Source organism: Aedes aegypti, chromosome 3 (assembly GCF_002204515.2).
Source record: "Aedes aegypti strain LVP_AGWG chromosome 3, AaegL5.0 Primary Assembly, whole genome shotgun sequence".
Lineage (NCBI taxonomy): Eukaryota > Metazoa > Arthropoda > Insecta > Diptera > Culicidae > Aedes > Aedes aegypti.
In genome coordinates this window covers 280,177,727-280,197,466 of record NC_035109.1, presented here as the reverse complement: position 1 = coordinate 280,197,466, position 19,740 = coordinate 280,177,727, and the positions used below count along the sequence as shown (strand labels likewise).

General features: G+C 37.3%; 1 protein-coding gene across 4 annotated transcripts in view; it reads left to right on the top strand.

Moving 5' to 3' along the window:
* The first annotated feature begins 970 nt into the window (after positions 1 to 970).
* The window catches only part of LOC5577485 (serologically defined colon cancer antigen 8 homolog), a 55,153-nt gene continuing 36,383 nt past the window's right edge, over positions 971 to 19,740 (top strand). Inside the window, exons 1-4 of one of the 4 annotated variants that reach the window (XM_021851652.1) lie at positions 971 to 1,362; positions 18,737 to 19,110; positions 19,166 to 19,281; positions 19,340 to 19,674. In XM_021851652.1, the coding sequence (XP_021707344.1) occupies positions 1,169 to 1,362; positions 18,737 to 19,110; positions 19,166 to 19,281; positions 19,340 to 19,674 (1,019 nt within the window). In that variant the 5' untranslated portion in view covers positions 971 to 1,168. Of the gene's footprint in view, positions 1,363 to 18,541; positions 18,673 to 18,736; positions 19,111 to 19,165; positions 19,282 to 19,339; positions 19,675 to 19,740 lie in introns of those variants that run through there. The other 3 variants (XM_021851649.1, XM_021851650.1, XM_021851651.1) reach the window with 3 other exon arrangements.

Below are 19,740 nucleotides of genomic sequence, written 5' to 3'. Positions count from 1 at the left end.
AATACGCCAAATTGAAATTTACGGTGGAGATGACAATATCGATGACTGGGGCACTTCTCCGAACGGAGATCTCATCACTGTTCCTCAATTCACAAATCATTACATTCTGAATTCTAACTAAAGGAAGGTTGCAATTATGAAAATTGACTTAAATTCAAATGCAGAAAATCACATGGCGTAGTTAACGTCATGCGGTCGTGTCTTGTACACAACCGACGTCTGACGATAGATTGAAAATTCACAATACTTGAAGCATGTGAGCCAGATCCTATTTATGGCACTTCTGAAGCACCTCGGCAGCAGATTTTACAAAAGCCACTGAGCTCGTACAATATTATTGTACAATCTTTCGTTTGGAACATTGGTCTGTAAAAAATGTGAACCAAACTAGAAGACTCGCTACTCAAAGATACACATTGCTTTTTAGAACCATGAATACGTTAACGCTTCAGTTGTTACCGTTTTTGGTTTGGAATGTAAAACCTTCATTGTGAGTCTGTACCACACGATGATAGTGGCTGATCGCGCAATTTCGGAAAGTTAACATCAACTAAGCATTCCCAAAAAAAAGTATGGTTATGTATACCACTCCATACTGACACAAAAAGGCATCGCGATGCGACATGCTCCACATTTGGGCAAGAAATTTGTTTATCATAAAATAAAATATTTTCTTTCCCATAAACTTTTTGATTGCTGCATGACACGCAATCATAGCCACGGATACCACCATATGATTAATTATTTTATCTAAAAAGGGCTCGACTGCAAGTAGTACTAGTAAAAGCTCCCGTCTGCCAGCAGAATAGCAGTCAACGCCACTGTAAAGCAAACAAGAATATATTGCGGTTTTCACGTCTTGTCTTTCAGTCAACCATTCTGAAAGCTCGAATTCCAGCACACTACCTTTATGTACATACCAAAGTTTTATGCTCGGTCTTTCCGGTTGTCAAGGAGTTGTTGGTTCCGATAATCGTTGAACCCATGAATTGTAACTCGGGCTCAGGTCCATAATCCGCTCCTTTGTGACACTATAAAAGAAACCGCAGACCGAGGGATAGATCTTTAGTTGTCCGGAAGCGCGCGAAACGTTCGAATCGAGAAGGAAAACGGGAGTCGGTGAAGTGTTATTAAGTGAACAAAAAGAAAAGAAAGTCCCAACATTAACATGAAAACTGGATATGGATTAACCACAGGAGACACATTAGGATACTTGGGATACTCAGCCAAACCGTATTCATCACTTCCTTATGGTGGATATAGCAGTAAAGGATACTCTACACTAACTAGTGGATTGAAATCAACGAAACATGGCCCTGAGAAGGATAATATCTCTGTAAGAGTGAAAAAAATGAAGCAAAGGCAAGTGAAAACGGTAGTTTACTAGATAGATAGTTTACTTTCTTCAATTGCCACACATTCACCAACATATGTCATAGTGCAAGGAATTTCGTCTAATTGAGGGTGTAGTTAGATGAAGAGATTCCATGTGTGCTTTCTTCGGTAAAGTTTCTGTGCTTATTCAGTGCTGATGTAGGGAGAATTGTTGTAAATACGCATTGTTTTCTTCGGCATGGATGGTTTTCTAAAATCTATTGGGCTCAAAATTTGCATCAATACTTTTGGCATATAGGGCAATTCGCCTAATATTGAACGGCTAAAAACCTCACCTATTGTTGAACAGTCCGTGTATTCCTTATGGCGTGTTCAACAATAGGGTCCTAAAGCCCTGTCTCAATTTTATTACCAAACGCTTAAGTTTAGGGCAGAAACACATGTTTACTCAATTTTTAAATGATTTTCATTGGTTTAAGTACAAAAAACATTTTTTTATGATTTTTGAGATTTTGTCACACCCCTTGGTTTAAACTCGAATTTTGGGTATATTTTGTTTTCCGTGTCCCTTCCGAAATGTCAGATAGGAACAACCCCAGTGTTAAAACTATATGCCCTGTGGCATTTTTGTCGAAAAAGTGAATGTCAAACAAGATCACAAGTGTCAAGGTTGATATTTGGAACCATTTTTGAAATTGAAGTTAAAAAATGATATAGCCGTTATTTGAGCGGGAAAACTTGCTAAAGTAGTTGCAAGAACATGCTCTTTCGTATTATTGAATAAAAACGAGAATTCATTAAACATTTTAGGACCCAATTGGCGAGCATTTTTTCGTTCAACAATTGGCGAATTACCCTAAGCGCATCTTACTGCAGAATTTCAGAATATTTGGCCGCCCCACGGTGAATAGACCCCCTAGTTAAACTATTCACTGTTGTGCTGTCCAATATATTTGGAAAAGTGAGGTTATTAAAATGATAAGCATATCTTATTATGATATAATTTTGTTGGACACCGTTATCTACAGAAAATATTGCAACAACAATTTATCATATTTTGTTATTGTTGAGGCCATCAGCAAGCTGTCGGGGTGTTTTCATTACACCGCACCGGCAGACGAACATGCCTCATGCTGAGGTCCCAAATCGCGCACATTACATCCGCACTTTTCGATAATATACTGTACTTACCTTTTCTCCAGTATCATACCAATGTAGCGTAAATACTACTGCAAAACAATTACTAATAGCTGAAAATTGGATCACCATATTCAATCCGATCTTTGTATTGTGCTTTGCTTTGATAAATGGTTTATTGGGAAAGTTGTGTATCGCACTTCGAAGGTCACCAAGCAATGGTTCCAAATATGTTTCTAAGCAAATTGATCCATACCCAAAGTTCTTCAAATGTACATTTACGCGACAAATAACACTGGATTTTCTATCCAAATGCAGATTTACACTTGAGTGCATCATTGCCACAATTAATTACAAGCCTATTTCAAATGGCTGACATACTTTTACAAATGTTTTACAAGCAAGTTTTTGTGAAACAAATAAAACAAACAAACTAGCAACCCTGCTGAGAGCACATGCTTTTGATAAAACGTAAACAATTCTCGATTACTTTTTCAAATCGACGTAAGTAACTTCCATACGGTTTTGAGAAAATTAATTCAGAAGAATCACAACCTGTCTTCTAAAACTGTTTTAAAATGAATCACCTTTTTAACATTTTTTCGCCGTGTACATTGCTTAAGTTTTACATATAATAAGCTCGCGATAAAAAACTAGGGAGTTCCTGTTATTTCCCACAACAATTTTATTACAAAATGATAAGCCGAATTATTCAGTTACTTTTGACGTTTTTGTATCAGTGTAAAATCGGCTCAAGTAGTGTTTTGTTTTGATTCTTGGATAAGTCACTTTGTCTCTCCACACAGCGGAGCGGTGAAAGTAGTGGTTAGGTAGCGAAAGTTGAAAATCTTACTTTCGTCGTTTTGTAAATCCGGAAAGTAAACGCTCTAAAAGTGAAAAATCGAGTTGGTTTAGAGCGAAATGTGTAGAATTTCGTCTGCGAAACACGTAGAATCATAAAGTAAGTTTGTATACTTTTTTGACTTGAGTCGGTTTGAATAAGTTGTCGAGAATTTTCGTTGGCGCGAAACCGATTCACTGCCTTTTCTTGCCCGCCAACGGCGAAAACAAAGGGTTTGACGTTTTCGCACTTATGAACCCGCCCGCGCTTCTGAAGTGCGGAGTCCAATAAGGTGGGAACTGCGCAATAAACATCAACACACAATCATTTATTGTTATGACATTTCAATACATATTATTCAGTTACAATAACACACAACACAAGATTGCATACAAGAAGAAGTAAACATATCATTGTGTGAGAGTTGAATAGGGCAAAGGAGTATAAATAGGGCACGGTAAACTCTACCAAATCAGTTGGAAATAAACCGTGAATTTCAACGTATCTCTCTTCGTATTAATTATTCCCTACCGGATCGTATCCGCGGAAACAGTTATATTTATTTTGAATATATTTCTTTTTGTTTATTTTTACCAATTTTAAAATAACATTAAATACGCATCTGTGCATTTTAATCAACTTAAGTTTTTGAATCAAGCGAAATATATATTTTTATTTGAGAAGAATGAAAGAAAAATCTCTTGGGTTTGTGAAACCAGCCAAGCGGTAACAACATCTTATGATCTTAATTTAATTATTGTAAGTGATTAAAAAGTGACTTGTTGCGACTGTTTGTTTTATATCAAAACATACATTTTTCTGTCTATTGCACCGAATAAGAAGTTTTATGAGAATTTGTATATATGTGATTGATAAAAAAAAACTGGTTATAACACTATATGTTCCTGTCTATTGCACGGAATATCATGTTTTGTTAGAATTTATATATGATTGATCAAAAGGCTCGTGAGTGACCCTGTCTATTTTACAATATTATAATCTTGATACTTTGTATCAAAAAATATAACTGGACTTGATATAAGTAGATGAAAAAAACGAATTTAGTACTACACCATTTAATTCCACTAGAGTTTGTATCCTTTGACAGATACGCGTATTTCGACCTCAACTGTAAGGCCGTTTTCAGTGTCGTGTACTAGACTCGACTAGAGACGCAAGTCGAGTCTAGTACACGACACTGAAGACGGCCTTACAGTTGAGGTCAAAATACGCGTATCTGTCAAAGGATACAAACTCTAGTGGAATTAAATGGTATAGTATTGCGCAGTTCCCACCTTATTGGACCCCGCACTTCAGAAGTGCGGGCGGGTTCATAAGTGCGGAAACGTCAAACCCTTTTGTAGTAGATAAGAAGAGCACATATGAATAAAAACAAAAAATGTCAATTAAACTTACCAGAATCTACTTATTCGATGACTGAAACCCAATCCGATGAAGAACTGTTTTGATTGATACGTGAAGAAAACTGAATCAAAACAAAACTAATGAAAACTGACATTTCCCGAACAGCACGAATAGTTCCAAAAATAGCATTGAGCGATTCGATTTCAATAATCGATTATTGTTTAGAAATGCTTAGAAGGTTCGAAAAGCTTGCATAGAAACTAGAATATGAACTTAAGGTAAAACGCTTTCGGTAGCTTAATTCGAAAACAAGGTCAGAAAAAGTTGCGTTCCTTAAAAAGTGAATATAGAGTTAAATGAACAGCTGAGTGTGTGCGTGTAATGGATGAAGAAAAGACGGTTGAGAGTGTTTGGACTGATCCGTTCCTGATCATTCGGAAAACTAAGTTTAGAGCGAACGGAAGCGTTAAATTCGGTGTCGCAGTTTTCGTTTCTACAAAATGGAAGGCCAAAGTTACCACATTGGCGCAGACAATGCTTCCACAGGGTGAGTATCTTAGTGGAGCAATTGAATTAAATATAAGAACGATACCCGTTAATTAAATAACATGAATGTTGGAAGGAATTGGAAAAAAAAGTGAACTCCAAGAGCGCCTTGCGAAAAGGTAGACTATTTATGAATATATACTAATAAAAAAAAAAAAGCTAATGCGTTTTCTGCTGATGGTGGCGAGTAGGCCAGGATTTATCCTGGTAGGCTCCCCATGACAAAAGCTAATAATATAAAAAAGGTGGTAGTAAGTAGGCTGGAATGCACAGTAGGCTTACTATGACACAAATAATAATTAAAAAAAAAAATAAATAAAAAATAATAAATGAAAAAAAAATTATGCAAAATCAAGATATATTGTACAAAAAAAAATCTAATTGTGGTAGTAAGCGGGCTACCCGTAGGCTTACTATGACACGTATAAAAAAAAAAAAAGTAACAAATAAATAATTTATATATATTAAAAAAAAAATGGATCATTAGACAGAACTGTTCATCTATTTTTAGGAAAAAAGCTCCTAAGAAGCTAAAGCCAGCAAATGATTCGACACCAACATCGGAATCGATTTCAGCAAAGATCGATGCTCCGAAGAGAGGCAAACAAAAAGTTATGGAATCCAGCTCCCTTGCAAAGAAGAAGAAGAAGAAAGAGAAGCAACAGAGTGCACGAAAACTCGAATTGATGGCGAACGAGTTGGAAACTGAAAATTTGGCGGCAGTACTTGCCAGGCTTAAAGAGCACAACGTTAAGTTAAACGAATCAAAATGTGTGTTTGGAAGTCAGTCAGTTGATTTCCTTGGGTTCGTCCTCACGTCAGATGGTTGGAAAATCGATGATGAAAAGTTGAGCGCCATAAGTAGCTTTAGAAGGCCAGAAAACCGGAATGAAGTGAAAAGCTTTCTCGGTTTAGTGACCTTCATCGACCGCTTCATTATCAACAGGGCAGAAAAAACTGAAAAATTGAGAGCATTGGCAAATTCAGATGAGTTTTATTGGACGGAGCTGGAAGAACAAGAATTCCGTTTTTTGCAAGATGGGGCTCTGAATACTATCAAGACACTTGGCTACTATAGTCCAACAGATGCTATAGAATTGTACGTAGACGCTTCTCCTATTGGCTTGGGAGCGGTGTTGGTACAATTTGACCAAACTGGTGTGCCGAGAGTAATAGCTTGCGCTTCAAAATCAAAACCACAGAAAAAAAATACCCACATGCACATAAGGAATCACTGGCCGTTGTATGGGGTGTAGAACGTTTTTCATCATACTTACTAAGCAGACACTTCACCGTCAGGACTGATGCAGAAGCCAACGAATATATATTTGGAACTAATCATCGTATTGGAAAACGAGCAATAGCGCGGGCAGATACATGGGCCCTTCGGTTACAGTCGTTTGACTTTGAGATAAAAAGAATTCCAGGAGAATCTAATGTAGCCGATGCACTTTCGAGGCTGATAGACCAATCTCAAAATGCAGTTCCTTTTGAGGAAGAAGACGATAATCATTTTCTTTTTGCGATTGATGCAGGTATTTACGAAACATGTTAAATTATTTTGTTTTCATTTCTAATATTCTATAATGTTTATACTTAGGATCCTTGAATATAACGTGGGAAGAGATTGAGGTCAACTCCGAGAATGATGATGAGTTTCAACTGTTACGCGCTGCTATCGAGCAGGACTCGTGGCCACAAGAGCTTCGTAGATTCGAAGCTCAAAGGAAATACCTTCGCACATTGGGATCACTAATCTTCAAGGAAAATCGCGTCGTATTACCACAGATTCTACGTCACCGTGTCATACAGACTGCGCATGGTGGTCATATAGGTGAAGTGGCCATGAAGCGCATCGTTAGGGAATATTTCTGGTGGCCGAGAATGTCTTCCGACGTGGAAAATTTCGTTCGAAAATGCGAAACGTGTCTTCGACTTTCCAAGAAGAATCCACCCGTTCCACTGTGTAGCCGAGATTTGCCCGATGGCCCGTGGCAAATATTACAGATAGATTTCCTGAGTGTCCCTGGATTCGGATCTGGAGAATTTTTGGTGGTCGTTGACATTTACTCGAAATACATTTCTGTTGTTGAAATGAAGCAGATGGATGCGGAGAGCACCAATTCAGCGCTCTGCGCCGTGTTTCAACAATGGGGTTGTCCGCTCATTTTACAGAGTGATAACGGTCCCCCTTTCCAAGGCGCACAATTTGTTAAGTTTTGGGAGAACAAAGGTGTCAACGTTCGAAAATCGGTTCGGCTCAGCCCACAATCAAACGGGGCTGTGGAACGCCAAAACCAAGGCATAATAAAAGCTTTGGCTGCCTCAAAAATTGAAGGAACCAACTGGAGACGTGCTCTGCAACTCTATGTCCATCATCACAACAATTTAGTGCCTCACTCCAGACTCTTGGTGTCTCCATTCGAGCTCATGTGTGGATGGAAGTTCCGTGGGCATTTTCCATGTCTATGGGACAATTCAAGCAAACGATTGGATCGGACTGATGTGCGGGAAAAAGATGCTGAAACGAAATTGAGAAGCAAAAGAGATGCGGATTTAACACGAGGAGCAAGAGAGTCAGATATCAAAATCGGCGATACGGTGTTATTAGCGCAGTGCAAAAAGTCCAAAACGGATCCTATTTTCTCGCAAGAGAATTTCAGGGTTGTAGCTAGAGACGGTCCAAAGGTTGTGGTGATCAGCAGAAATGGTATCCAGTACGCTCGTAACATACAGGACGTGAAGAAGGCTGTCGAATTTCCAAATGAATCGGCCGAGGACGGTGCACAACCAGATACTGAATCGTCAACTAATCCGGAAAGTTGTATGGGAGAAGCGATGAACATTTCGAAATATCCATTGTCCGTAGATACATCACTTGGAAACAACGGTGCAGCAGGATGTACACAATCTCTACCCAAAGGACTGCGACGGCGAGAAATTATCATAAAGCCACGCAGATTCGACGACAGATTTGTGTATGCGGTTTTCGAATAGCTGTTGAAGAAATTGATGTTTTTTTCAATATACGAGTAGAGATGGAAAAGAATGTAGTAGATAAGAAGAGCACATATGAATAAAAACAAAAAATGTCAATTAAACTTACCAGAATCTACTTATTCGATGACTGAAACCCAATCCGATGAAGAACTGTTTTGATTGATACGTGAAGAAAACTGAATCAAAACAAAACTAATGAAAACTGACATTTCCCGAACAGCACGAATAGTTCCAAAAATAGCATTGAGCGATTCGATTTCAATAATCGATTATTGTTTAGAAATGCTTAGAAGGTTCGAAAAGCTTGCATAGAAACTAGAATATGAACTTAAGGTAAAACGCTTTCGGGAGCTTAATTCGAAAACAAGGTCAGAAAAAGTTGCGTTCCTTAAAAAGTGAATATAGAGTTAAATGAACAGATGAGTGTGTGCGTGTAATGGATGAAGAAAAGACGGTTGAGAGTGTTTGGACTGATCCGTTCCTGATCATTCGGAAAACTAAGTTTAGAGCGAACGGAAGCGTTAAATTCGGTGTCGCAGTTTTCGTTTCTACAAAATGGAAGGCCTAAGTTACCACACCTTTGTTTTCGCCGTTGGCGGACAAGAAAAGGCAGTGAATCGGTTTCGCGCCAACGAAAATTGTTTACGTTTTATCAAAAGCATGTGCTCTCAGCAGGGTTGCTAGTTTGTTTGTTTTAATTGTTTCACGAAAACTTGCTTGTAAAACATTTGTAAAAGTATGTCAGCCATTTGAAATAGGCTTGTAATTAATTGTGGCAATGATGCACTCAAGTGTAAATCTGCATTTGGATAGAAAATCCAGTGTTATTTGTCGCGTAAATGTACATTTGAAGAACTTTGGGTATGGATCAATTTGCTTAGAAACATATTTGGAACCACTGCTTGGTGACCTTCGAAGTGCGATACACAACTTTCCCAATAATCCATTTATCAAAGCAAAGCACAATACTAAATTCGGTTTTTTCATCTACTTAGGCTGTGAACCGTTTCACCAGTTCGTTTAACTATTAGTGAAAATTTGACATTTCGATAGTTATTTTCCCCTCAAATGGTTAAATTGAACATCGCAGTCGACCCATTTGAGCTTTGACAGTCGAGTAGTCATTTCAGAACAAAGTTGACAGATGGTTAGTTATTCTCAAATTCACGGGAGCAAAAAAAAACTTTCGAACTGTCAAGTTTAACCATGCTCCAGAGCAGGGTTATTTCTAACCGGAGGGGAAATAACTATCGAGCTGTCAAATTTTAACTAAAAGTTAAACGAACTGGTGAAACGGTTCACAGCCTTATAGGTATTCTACTAAACAGCTCGATGATGAACCGTGAATACACCTAAAAGTAGGCAATTTCATAAGGAAATACTACATTCTTAATAGTAATTAGTTAATGTTGCCTAATTGAATGAACTTATAACAGGTTTTACAACGGAATCGTTTTCGTCGATTAATCGATTTTTTGAATCGATGCTTGGCGCATCCACAATCGTGCGAATCGATTTTCTTCATTCGACTTCTTGATTCGATTCAGTTTGTTGAAATCGATGAATATTTTTCAACGAGTTGATGATAAAGAAACCAAATTTTGAACAAGTTATGAAATGTTATACCTACCTATTTTATTGAATTTCAATATTAATTTTATGGAAAGGTGTTAAAATTGAATGCGAATGCATTTGGTATCGTTTCAAATCTCATAAATTTAATTCAAATTCGATTCGAATCGATTCAAAAATATCGATTCAAAGTATTCGATTAAATCGGTGAATCAATTCAGCAACTCAAATGTAAATCGATTCAGTAACATCGATGTTGCAGAAAAATTTGCCCAACGCTAGTGTTGAGTCAATTGCTTAAATGGTGCCCGCTGGATTTTCGAAGAACTTCAGAAGCTGCTGAACTTTATTAAACCCTAACGTTGACTTCAAGGTAAATACGCTTCGAATACCGAGGAATCCCTGTATTACTTCATTACTACCTCTATCAATTTTTGCACGCGAAGGCTACAACAAGACCAACCAAACTAAAAAAATGGGAAACTGGGTTCGAAATGCTCAGACTAAATATCACAATCTTTTTAGTTCGTTTACATTTTTCAATTGGGAAATAGTTTTCTTTCAAAACCTATTATAAATAAGGTTGGCCTTTATTGCAGTAAAATTTAATGCAAAACCATCTAGGTGACTCTATGACACACCCCGAACGCCACTACCCCGAATGCCACTACCCCGAACGCTATTACCCCGAAAGCCATTACCCCGAATGGGTCATTACCCCGAACGCCACTACCCCGAACGTCATTACCCCGAAAGCATAACACTTTGAGACTTATTCTAGCGGGGAGATAATTGTATGATTCCTTATGAGTATTTTATGAGTTTGGCTCAACTATGTGTTTTTCATATGTTAAAAGTTAAAAAAGTTTTTCAACAAATAATTTTTACATGCTAAGTTTTGTTTGATTTGTCCTCTAATTTTGGTGAGATTCTCACAGCCACATTGTAATGCTCTGAAGAACAGCCTATTTCGAAAAGAAGGGTAAATTTATTATGAAAGCGATAGCTATAATATGCACAAACTTAGGATGTAGTCAAGTCTATTATTGGACGTCGATACCCACTTCCTGGGGGCCCAGATAGCCGTAGCGGTAAACGCGCAGCTATTCAGCATGACCAAGCTGAGGGTCGTGGGTTCGAATCCCACCGGTCGAGGATCTTTTCGGGTTGGAAATTTTCTCGACTTCCCAGGGCATAGAGTATCTTCGTACCTGCCACACGATATACGCATGCAAAAATGGTCATTGGCATAGTAAGCTCTCAGTTAATAACTGTGGAAGTGCTCATAAGAACACTAAGCTGAGAAGCAGGCTCTGTCCCAGTGGGGACGTAACGCCAGAAAGAAGAAGAAGACCCACTTACTTTACGCATTTGTGTAAGTGTCGGTCTACTAGCATTAAGATCTTCTTAAAGATTTTGTTTCGTAAACGATGGTAATGGAAGATCACCCTGAGATAGTCGCTGCAAGAGTTGTTCTATGGACCCGTTTAAAGACCGCTATAGCAAGGAAACTTTAATACACTTGTACATGTTAGAAAAACGGCGTCCTCTGATTACCGCTACAGTAAAAACTTTCGTTGGTTTGTGGTATCATTGATTTTAATTTCGATGAGATAACCTCAATTTTTTTTTCGAGCCGATGAAGAAATTTTGAGGCAGAAAAGTGGTGAGCAAATCCTTAAGCGACCAGTCTTTTTTATTACAAGTAGGTAAAAGAAAGGGAAAATTTCTGATTACAATTATAACAGGATTCACTTTAGTGAATGCCTTCAGGACATATTCCTTTAAAAATAACTGTTCTATATGGAAATATTAGTGACTAGCTTATCCAACGAAATCTTGAAAGAACAGCCTTTTTGAGAAAGAAGGGCAAATTTCTGGTGAAATGCTTGCAGCTATGACGTGAATGGTCACTGTAACAACGTGATGCTTTGGTACAACCTATATTCAAGAGAAAGGAAAATATTTGTTCAAAAACAAAATTGAAATATGAAAACCACCAAGAAGTCCAAATACCGGTGAGCTGATGTTCAGCAAGACCATATTGAGGGATATGGGCGTTGAGCATTTCCTTGGCAACCCTGGGCAATTGGGCATAGAGGCACATGTATAAGAATGGTAAATTGTCAAAGAAAGCTCTCAGTCAATTAAAGGCTTATATTATTAAAAGCCCATTCACAAATTTCGTAACGCTGAAGGGGGCAACAAATGTTGTGGGTTGTCCACAAAATGTTACAGGCCATACATAATATGTGAAATTTCCATACAAAAAATGGTACGAGGGCGTGGGTAGGTGTAAAAAATAGCAATTTTTGGCGTCATGAAATTTGTGAATGAACCCTTGAACTGCGAAGGTGCCCACTGAGTTGATAAACAGGCACTCTCTCAAAAATAATTAGAAGAAGGTAGTTGCTAACAAGATATTTTGAAAGAATAGCTGACATATAAAAGAAGGGAAAATATATGATGACCATTTTACCGACGAATTATACGCGCCATTAATTACTATCCCAGGTAACCAATAAGCATTGAAATAAGCCTCGCATTGGACTGCTTACAGCATTTGATCTGCTTGCTGTCCTATGAAAGCATGTTCATAGCTTAGCTGACATAAACCAGCACAACCACTGCTATTCAATACCTTTCGGCTCTTAATAAGCATTTCCACTGCACATGCTATTTTCGATTCTTAGCAAACGAAATGCTTTTTCATTGCAGTAAGAATGCAACGAAAGAGCAGTACAGGTAGAACGTTACATATTTGACTCTGTTTTGCCTCTTTCACACTTATGTATCGATTCTTGCATCTTGATGGGGACGATCTCAAAGGAAATCACTATCTAATTCTAAACAAACATGATTGCGGGGGGCGAAACCAATTATCGCAAATTTAGATTTCTTGTTTAATCAGAAAATGATAGCACTAGTATCCAAATAATCCTTCCTTCATGAGGATATAAAATAATTTACCTACCCTCATTAGCTTCAATAAAATCCAATAGCATCCTCGCAATTTCTATCAAGAATCATTACCTCCCATCAAGACATTAAAGATTAGCACGTATATAAATGAATGTACCTATGAGCAAAACGTACCTTATATTGGGCATAAAATCAACGCTCGGCCAACACCAACTGCAGCATACCTTGTAGCGTGGAGCATCACCATCGTTCACAATCACCGGGTCGTCAGTTCGTATCGCAAAATGTAAAAACCAGCAAAAAATGATTCGCAACAAGAAGTATCCAGAACAAGACAAGCAGCCGCCATCGTTGGAAAGATGCGAAAGAAGGTGGGAAAATATTTTGTTTTAGTTTGCTCTTCACTGAAACGTTACATTTTTTGACAGTGAAATGCGACGTTCCTGAAGGCGCAGCATTGAAGCAGCTCTATATTTCGCCAAAACCTGCTTTTAAGAAGCACTACTGGCAGCTATACGTTCAATCAGCATTTAATGCTCTGTCGTACTAGCGCATATAATGCTAATTGAATGCTGTTTTAAATGCTTATTGGTTACCTGGGTAGTTTTCATTAGAGACATATTTTCGGCCGCAAAACAAGAAACTGCATTGTATCCCATACTATTCGGGATAATGGCTCTTTCTGGGTAATAACCCATTCGGGGTAATGGCATTCGGGGTAGTGACCCATTCGGGGTAGTGACGTTTGGGGTAATGGCGTTCGGGGTAATGGGATGGAGCCATCTAGGTTCTATTGAAACGCTTCGTAAAGGCTACCGGAAAATCTACGTAGCTCTAACGTATAGCGCCGATGGAATAGACGAAGTTCAAAAGTTTATGCGTTCATTGTTTCACGTAAGCAGAGCTGGGAATGGTAGGGTCGGTGTTCCCTTAGTGGACAGTCCCCTATAGTCGCACTAGTGGCTTTTTACGGCCGTTTTGCTATAAATCTTTTCAAAATATTTTTTGACATGAAGGTCAGGAGCTACTAATCTAAGTACCATTTATACACAGCTTGATTTTTTTCAAAAAATGATCGAAATAATTAGTTTTGCTTAAAATTTGAGCTCCCTTGCGCCTATAGTTAATCTATTGTTCCTATAGAGAAACTATTTTTTATTAAACAAAATAATTGATGAAATAAGAACTTTTTTTACATCAATCGAAAGCTTTTGATCCACACTGTGTAGGAAAGATAAAAAAGTTTTGTAAAAATACGATTTTGATAAGTATTTTACCAAAGCCGTGATGCTAGTGCTACTATAGGAACAGGAATTAGAAATAGTGCTACTATAGGCACATGTATTCCTATAGTGGCACACGTGATAATAAATACAAACATTTGAGTTTTCGTAGTTTTCATATTTTTCCCACAAAACCAAGATAAAAAGCTTTCAGATGATGTAAAAATAATGACGCTAGCGTTATTTTTCGATTTTCTATGATTTTTTGTTCTTAGCTATGCGGCTATTGGTACATCGACCCTAATAGTAGTAGGCTTGAGTTTTTGCGAAAATCACGCGGCTCTTCTAATACAGTAGTTCAGAATTGTGAATCTCATCAAGTAGCCTATGTTGGGTACATGAATTTTCTAAATCTGTAGTGTCATTGAAGGCTGTGAATGCGGGAAATAGAACATTTTTCTACAGTAGTTTTGGGTTGCCCTTAGCAACGGGTGTTTTGCTATTTTCAAGGCATTTTGCCTACAGCAGCGATACGCGTGAGTTTTACTGGCTCCGCTGACTGTGATTTGCTACGCTTGCCTACTGTAGTGTGAATTTCAGAACTTTTCCCAACTCTGCAAGTAAGAGCTACGTGAAAAGTGCGATGGAAAAAAAATCACATATTTTTTCACGTTCATTTGGATTGTTTTGAGTGAGGAATGATGAGTTTTGAATTTCCAGGAGATTTCCTCTACTGACAGTAATTCGAGAATTAAAGCAGTTGCATATGCCTAGTTCTGTAATTTAAGTTTCAATTTTACATAATGTGTAGACTTGTTTATAATTTTGTTTATAAAGACCATGTTTTCGTTTCTGAACTTTTATTTTAGACTTATGTTTGAAGTTAGGAAGTCACTATTTGGTAACTTTTTCGGTAATTTTAGTAACTAAAGTCACTATTGACGGATTCCATGTCAAATCGGTCAGTCACAGAACTCGACCATCTTTGATTTGGATTAAATTTTGCACATGTTTTTGGTATGTTGATTTTAGAGAAAAATGTTCTATGAAGAAGTTGTAGTGAACTGTTTGGACTATAAGAAAAAATATACACTGAAAATATATTTTTTTTTAGAAAAAATAAAAATAAAACTTGAATTTTAAATTACACAAAAACCCCATTTTTAATATTTTTTAAATTTGAAGTAAAAAGATGTTTATGACAAATTTTCATGATGGAGAAATTTTTAATAAAAAAGTTCTTTTTTGAACAACTTTTGATCGATTTTTAAAATTTTGATTTTTTTGTCAAAATAAATACGTTCTGATGATACAGTAAGCATCTTGAAATGATTCTAAGTCATAATTATTGAATGAATCAATTTTCTAGAAGTAGCCATTTTCGAAATATATCGAGTTTAATGCAAAATATATTATTTAAATTTTAAAAAAGGCCATTTTCATAAGGCCAAGTTCAAAATGTCAAAAGTCAAAATGATCAATTTTTCTATGGAAAACACTTATTCTACCATACCAAAACCATGTGCAAAGTTTAATCCAAATCGAAGACTATCGAGCACGATTTTAATTTTTTTCGACTCATTCTGGATGGAATTCGTCTATTATTTTCTCACTCTCTAGTTTATGTTACGCACTTAAATTATTTCACCGACCTTAGTAAAACGTTGCACCGAGAATTCGGTAATTTTCAATGCCGAATCTGTTTACTTATTTTACCGAGATTTCGCAAACCAAATTTTTTACCGAGATCTAGGCGAACGTAACCAAGATTCGGTAAAAGTTTATCGAAAAAATAAAAGTTTTACCGAGAATCGTCAAATTATTACCGAGATATCAACTGTTTGTCAGGGCTATCGGTGATTCCGCTTAACACATCTGTAATTTTTTGATATAATATACAATTTTATTTTGTCTTTAGAATGCTGTCAAAATATATTTTTTATGTTTGCCCCAATCAGAGATATTTACAATCAAAGTAGGCATGTTTTTGTGAGAGAAACAGCAATAACTCCCAAACGGAAAGAGATAGTGAGTTTCTTCACTCACCAAATCACGTATTTTTCAAAGTTGTAAAAGTGTTTCGTAGACTACTTTGATGAGATATTTAAATTGAAAACGCTAGAGTCAGAAAATCAGTTTTATTCGGACCACCCTATGTCACCGTAGGAAAAAAGCTCTAAATCGGTCAATTTAAGAGACATACAATTTTTTTTTAGCAGAGTTTGAAAGGTCTACAACTTTGCTGAAGCATAATATAATCTCTACAAATAAGAAAGTTAGTTACACAATTTCTATGAAAATGTGGTCCACTCTAGTTTTCAGTAACACCAAATAAATGGCTTAACTAATACAAACAACTTTGTTGAAGACCATTTTCGTCTAATGTTTCATTCTAAAGCTCAAAATGCATCTTTCCGCGTAAAATTGATTCCTGGACCACTGTGCACTGAGGTGCCCAAACTAGGCTGACCATACGTACCGTATTTAACGGGACATTACCGTTTTCATCCCCTCGACGGACTGTCCCGTCGTTTAATGGAAAATGCTCGAATTGTCCCGTATTTTAGGAAATGGAGATTTGGCACATAATTTTCAACACCAGTAAAAAAATAAAAATAACAACATAACAAACAGTTTTTAGAAATATTTCAAAGTTTATTGTCTTACTCATCTATTTTCCAAGCAATTATTAGTTTCTCTAACAGAGTTAAACTTGATCCGTACATGCTTTTGCTTAACTTTTTGCGTTTCTTTACTCATATTTATGTCTAATTTTGGTGGATTTCCAAAATACGGATCTTCATAAGATAATTATTCATATAATACCTAACATGAAAAACAACAACTATGTGTTTACTTCTGATACGCAATTGATTGGATTAAATGTTCAAAAATAGGATATTTCAATAAAGTAATGGAATATTAGAAAAATTACGTTTGAATTTGAAAATATGAAAAGTGTAACGATTTTTTTCGGAAATCAAAGAATGAGCTTCGAGGTTCTTTAGTGATTTTTATTGAATCATACAGACATGTAGCTTGGGATTGCACAATCTGGTTCTGCTACTTTTCCTCGAATGGCGGTTTCCCGAATGTCGTTCTCATAACGCCAGTTTGCAGAATGCTAGTTCCCCGAAAACCCCGTTTCCCCGAATAGCTCAGTTCTCCGAAAAGTTCTAACACTCACAATTGTCATAACCTTTTCATTTCAAGGTGGTGAACAATATGTATTTTTGGCAATATGTATTTAGTCGAGAATGATCAAATATCTCCTTCTTTTGTAGCTTATCGATCTTTCTAATTTAACACTATCTTACTACCAGAAGCAAAGTTCTGACCATTGAATCGAGAGATTGATTTGATTGACATAAGAGATAAAAGATCTGAAGATAATATCAAAATTTTATTCCTGGAACTTCTGAGCCATAGCTAAATTTGATTTTGGAAGATCTGAGGAATAGCTCGCTGATGGTGAGATCTTATAAAAGTTAAAAATTTTATGTGCTAATAGTATTCCAGGAGTAAATTTTAGATATTATTTTCGGATCTTTTATCCCTTATATCTTTCAAGTTAATATCACTTTTGTATGTCCATATCAAAATTTGCTATTATTTAGCTTTTTTCGCCTGCTCGGGTAAAGACTATTGTTGCACTTTTTTGAGCTGCATTGCTTTAAGCCTGATTTGCTATTGAAAAGGAATCGCTAAAGAAATTTCTCGCCGATTCCTTGCAGAAATTTTCTACAGCGACTCCCATTTGAACTGACAGTTCTTTTCAACTGCGTACTGCGATCAGAAAAAAGCGCATTCTTGATCGATTCCTGGCAGAAATTTTCCATGCATCAAGATAGGCCGAGAAATTACTTGTCAGCAGCGAATCAGGCTTTACAAGGGAACGGGTCATTCGAGGAAAATGGCTTCAGAGAAATGGGCCATTTGGGGAACTGGAATTCGGGGAAAAGTAGCACAATCGCATAATCTATGTCTTTTAAAATTGTCCCGTTTTTATCTGGTTGGCTTATGGTCAGCCTAGCCCAAACGCAAAGGGGTGCAAGTGACATTTTGGTAAGAACACCACGAATTTGAACGATTTTTCTCAAAACTAGGTTTTCGTCACTTACACCCCTTTGCTTCTAAGACTCTCCAATAAAATTGAGGTCCAACCACCGCCATTTCATAAAAATCAGACATATTTCAGTAAAATATTTAACCAAATCTTCATGTAAAATCGAGTTCTAAAAATGGCTCACTATAAGCAGCATTTGATTTAAAATTATCAATTTCCAATAGGTCTCCCTAACATAAATGACCTACTGACAATTACAACAAGTAGTTGGGTTTATTATTTTCCCATCAGACAATGAGCGTATTTTCGTCGTCTCTCCAACGCTTTGAACATAACTCGAAAGGGGGAACCTTAGCGAAAGCATAATGATAGAATAGGTATCCGAATGTAGGTGAATGTGGGAAAGAGGGAAAAAGGATCTGCACATTCGTATGAACGTGGCATATTAGACGGGCGCACATGTTTCACCCCTACACACATGCGTTGTTACTGGTAACTGAACTATGACGATCATTGTTGACGGTAGACAAACAGTTACAATTTTTAGCCCGCCACATATGTTCCGTGTTTCATAATCTGCTTAGTTTTAAACATATTAAAGTAACAGAACAAGTTGTTAAGTTATACAAAATGAGTTCAGATCCTTCAAAAAAAGTTGATACATTGTACCACATCACTGACTTTACTAAAATCGTACACTTAATAATAAAATGTCCATTCTCTTCACAGGAAACTTTCTTCATCGGACAAAATCGATACTCCTCTGTACAAGAAAAAAACTTTCGATTTTACTGACTATGCCTATCGTGAGGCGGTAAACAGGCTCAAGTTTCTCCTAACGGAAGCATATGAGCCTGCTAAGGCGGCCACATCGATATACTATCGAGGAGTGGATGATGTTCGATCGGAGGCATCCGACAATCAGTCGGTCATCGAACGGCCCTCGATTTCAGAGGTGTCCAAGTATTTCAGCCCTGGGGCTGTTTCACGGTATCAGACCGCGTCAAGTGCCCCCCATCGTCGATATAGTTTTATGAACAAAGATTTGTCTACTGCACTTAAACCAGCGATCTCTATGGCCAGTATACATCCAGCTCCGTCAGGTAATGATAAACGATTAATTTAAAAATTAATAAATAGTCTCACTCTATCTATCAGTCTGCAGTGTTTCTCAAAACATGGAAGTAGTTCAGCCACCTCCAGAACTGTTGGGATTTATTGAGAAGCAGGAATCATATATTGAACAACTGGAAAAGGAGTCCCAATATTGTCGGGTATAACAAACATATTGAAGTCTATAAACTCAGATTTAAACTGTTGCACACTTTCCAGGAAGAGCTCTCAACATTGTTGAAAAAGGTGAAAGATGTGGTCACAGAAAACGAAGCCCTCACAGATAGGGCCCGTTCGAAGGCAATCTACCAAGTCGACTCATCGGAAAGTGATGATTTGGACTTGGACCGAGCCCGTGAAAAATCGAAACTATCGGGCCCCAGCATTGTGTTCGAGTCGCGAATCAGTGAACTGGAGGCCCAACTGGCGCAATCGCAGATCGACCTGAAGAAGCTGTTCACTGAAAACGAAGAAAACAAACGCAAACTGATGCAAGGATCGAGCGATGCGAGCTGTGCCGATGTGTACCGGAAGCAGGTTGAAAATTTGCAGAGGTATAAATAGTAAATTGAACCGTTTTTTGGTGGTTAGGTTTATAATGAGTTTGTTGTTTTCCGTAG